This window comes from Solanum stenotomum, unplaced genomic scaffold (genome assembly GCF_019186545.1).
Source record: "Solanum stenotomum isolate F172 unplaced genomic scaffold, ASM1918654v1 scaffold33707, whole genome shotgun sequence".
Classification (NCBI taxonomy): Eukaryota; Viridiplantae; Streptophyta; class Magnoliopsida; order Solanales; family Solanaceae; genus Solanum; species Solanum stenotomum.
In genome coordinates, this window is record NW_026032595.1 from 34,738 (window position 1) to 39,156 (window position 4,419).

Here is a 4,419-nt window from a genome sequence, read left to right on the forward strand (position 1 = left end):
AATTTAAGTTTGTTTTTAAAAAATATTTTCAACTTCAAAATTTTATTTTTTCACCCCGATCCTTGAACCCCCCTCCCCCCCGCGGCCAGCCCCCCACCTCCCAAAAACAAATTTGAGTTTCTTTTTAAAAAATATTTTCAATTTTAAAATTTCATTTTTTCAAGCCTACCCTTGAAACCCCCTGCCAGCCCATTAATAAATCAAACAATAAAAATCTTTTTCGCAAAATATTTTCTACTCACCAACCAAACATGAGAAAATAAGTCAAAATTCTACTTGTTTTCCAGGAAAACATTTTCCATGGAAAACATTTTCCTTCGTACCAAACACACCCTATATCTCACCTTTTTCTCCCATAGCAACCTCGTCGATTCTTCACGACTTGCTTGTCCTTCTTCCTAAACTCGTTGCTAAAATTTTTGGAACCAGTTACGCCAGAGAGAGCCTTAGTGAAACAAGTCAAGATTTTAAGTATAAGGTTATGAGGTGAGACTGATTTATTATGACGTGCAAGAGGCTGTTGAAGTAGACTTTGAAGTTGGACCGCAAATTCTTTGCCTTGCACAAGATGTTCTTTCACCATTTTACTTTGTTTGGATAAGAGATGCGATGATGGCTTGTGTGTTGGGGAGGAATGGTCCATTTTATTAGTGATTGAAGAGGCAATTTAAAAGGAAACAACACAACTTATGAAAAATAAAAATCCTAACTTTTTTGTTTTATTATCCAAGTAATAATACTAGCTACTTGGGACTAGATTTTGACGTCATAAACGTGACATTTGAGCATGACGCTAACAAGAAAGAGTTTACTCATACACTGCTGTTCTTTTGGGGGGCAACCGCCCAATCAATGTCCGGGTGGGCGTAATTGATACCCGATTCTAATTAGGTGTAATACATAAACATGTCTTTTAATTTGGTCTTATCTGATGAGTATGTCCTCCAATTTTGAGTGTGCATAATTAAACACTTAAACTTATAATGTTGAACAAGTAGACACATGCATCATACGTGTGATTCTACGTAACAATTCACATATCCTACATGCATTGTCCTGTAGGATGCGTGTGTTTAAATATTCAACTTTATATAAGTTTAAGTGTTCAGTTATGCACATACAAAATTAAAGAGCATAGATATTAATTAGACGAAATTAAAAGACTCGTTTATGTAATTAGTAGTCGAGCGAACCTAATTGGCTAATTGTATTTAACTGTATAGTAGACAAATCAATTAACTGAGTCGTGTGAATTCCATTAGAAATTTAACTATATTTAATAATATTGTTATGTTACCTGTGAAATATAACTGAATCTATATATATTTTATTACTCTATTATATAAGCCAACAGAGAGGGGACGAACACATCACTAAAAGCTTGTACTAAAAGCTACATGTATTGTACTGTAAACTTTGTACTAATAGGGGCAAGTTGGTAATTTTGAGAAATTTATGCTTTTGCCCTCCTTCAATAGCTAACACGTGTTCCAATTGTTAGGTGTTACTGACACGTTTATGTCACTTCTTCTCCACCATAACCGCAGCAATCTCCAGTCTCCACCCAAAAACACCCACTAAACCACTAAAATGCAAGAAGCTTGCATCCAAAGGTCACCAACAATCACCACACAAATTCTTGATCTGAGGTCTTTAACCAATTTTCACAGTGGATGGCTCGAAATTTTGGTTAGCTTTTACAATTTCCATTCAACATATTTTATAAAATTGTTTAGATTGTAGATGCATGATATTTTTCTGTCCATTTGTCTGATTGTTTATGTTTTAGGCTAATGAATTCACTCTCCTTTTGCTCTACCAACAATTTCAGTCAAACTAATCCATGTTACCAGAATGTGGAGGGAATGGAGATTTATACACTCCATTGACAGATTTTGCTTCTCTGAAATTTCCGTGGATATTTATTTTGAACTACTATTTTAATATGCATGTTATGTTTGTACATGATTTCCACACTAATGCATAGGTGGTGTTTGATAAAATGTCTGAAATAATTGAATAGCAGCATAAGTTTCTTGCTTCTATTTTTCTTCTCCTGACATATTTTTCCCCTCTTCTTTCAGTGAGAATAAAAAAGTGACCACTGTAATGAAGTTGGTTGATGGTGTTATTGACGAGTCATATTGCGAGGTGAGGATTTGACTTCCCATTTTGTGAAAAAATTGTGAGAATATATACCATGTTCTTGGTTCATTATTATAGAGAGTAATATAATTCTTCAGTTCTTTGATGTTATTTTAAAGTATTGTTCTTACACATAGTTATGATGTTGAAACGTCATATTTAGTTTTCGAGCACCAAATAATTCTGAAACTTTACTGTGATACTTGAGTTCTTCTTCATATGTAGTAGTGGCAAACTGAGAAGACATAGGTACACTTCTAGAAAATGAAGAAGGTATCGTTAAATATAAAAAGGCCCCATGCTGTTGTGTCGGACGAAGGAACATGGCATGTCCCTGAAAAACTTAGACAACGATTTGCCTGAAGTATGAAGAAGATGTTACTTTAGATGGATATCACTTTCAACTTGTATGGTCTATGTAATGCTTCATCAGTTCTCTTTCAATTTCTCATTGTGCCTCGCCGTTAGCATAACATACATGGTTAATTATAAATGCTTCACTTTTCTTTAAAGATACACAGGAAAGGGACTATGCGAACTCATTAACACTCTTCAACAAGTAAACCTTGAAATTCTTAGTAAAAATTCTCTAAACACATGGATTTAATATTAGCGAAGAAGAAAGATTTTAAGCTAAAAACTTGCTCATAATTTTTTTTTCAGTAGGCATCAAGTCGACTAATCATTGTGCATTTTACACTTTCAATTTCTTCGAGTTGAAGGTATTAACATTTTGTCTTTACTGATTATTTTATGCTCTTATTTGTTATCCATAATGTATTTAAGCTACAAAACTACAAAGAATTTATTTCTACGTAAATGACCTTATGATAACTCTGCTCTGCGATATTAATTTCAGTCGTTGCTGTTTAAAAATGTAGAATGTTTCTCCTAAATGTCATGCTTCATCTCCAATTATTTTTTCCAGTAGGCATCAAGTCAACTGATCGATGTGCGTTTTACGCTATTGATATCTTTGAGTTGAAGGTATTAACACTTTGTCTTTGTTGATTTCTTTATGCTCCTATCACATTCTGCTTTCCACATCTCAATTGCAAAAGAGATCATGTGTAACAACTAATATGTAAAAAATCATGTAGAATAGACAGTTTTATTTGTTCTTTGATCACATATTTCATATTAAAAATGAGATTTGCTTCACATTACCTTTCTTTGCATATTGTGTGTTTAATTTCCTTATGTAGAATTCCTTTTATCTATGAAAAAAAATGAGTTTATGTTGGCTACTCTTTGTCAATAAGAAAACCATTACTACTTGAAATTTTTTAATGTTAAAGGAAGTGGACTTTATTATTCGTAATAGTGTCTACTCATTTGGAGAATGGTTACATATAGGGCAAGTCAACTACATTCTATAGACAGCGTGATCTATACTGTTGAGGCATGTTATCATTTCATATTTGACTATTATTTTACTATTCCTCGACCTTTGAGTTTTTTCACATATCATATATATCTTATCTTTGTCCTTCTGGTGTACAGTTGGTAATAGTGAGAATTATTTAACCAATCTTATATAATTAGCTGACATGAGAATTGACAATTCTTACCAATTAATAAAGGTTTGGATACTCATCTTGGAGGTGTCTTTTCACAGAAATGTCTTGCTAAGGTGCACAAGTTGCATAAACATAGTGCAACTGATAACACTTTTAAAACTTTGATTGAAGTCCAACAATAATATTTGGCCTTACACAGAGGTGGTGAATTGAGTGCATAACATATAGAATCTGAAAAATCAGTTCAACATGGAACATATGAAAAATTAATGCAGCTTCTGGTGCATACCAATACTTCCATTGTGATCCTTTATATAACCTTAGAAAAAAGTAAAATTATATGTTCTTTAATTCCTTTTTGATACCAATTGTAGGTCTCTTGTACATTTAAGTCTTTTTGAGAAATACATTTTAGTTGCATTTGAAGTAGAATTATGATTTGCGAATTCATAAAGTTAAAACAATTATATGGTCATGTTAGTTTGTTGAGCTTTAGTTAGTTATCGAGAATATTGAGCAACTTCTAGAATGATTTTCAATCAGTTCTCTTCAGGTATGGATACACCAGTGTTTTTCTCATGAACTGTATTCTACCACGTTATGATAGTGATTTCTATATTCTTAAATCGAATGAGTTGAACTATATACACTAAAATTATTCTCCACGTTATGATAGTGATTTCTGTAATATTGCATATAATATGTCGTGTTGTACTTGAGTACTTTAGTATTTATCTTTGACATAGATGAACAA

The 4,419-nt window shown here is 32.6% G+C and overlaps 1 protein-coding gene across 1 annotated transcript in view; it reads right to left on the reverse strand.

Annotated features, from left to right (window-relative positions):
• Nucleotides 1-584, reverse strand: part of LOC125852316 (WRKY DNA-binding transcription factor 70-like) — a 2,575-nt gene extending 1,991 nt beyond the window's left edge. Inside the window, exon 1 of the mRNA XM_049532069.1 lies at nucleotides 345-584. Within this exon, the coding sequence (XP_049388026.1) occupies nucleotides 345-583 (239 nt within the window). The 5' untranslated portion in view covers nucleotide 584. The remainder of the gene's footprint in view (nucleotides 1-344) is intronic.
• Between the last annotated feature and the right edge of the window lie 3,835 nt (nucleotides 585-4,419).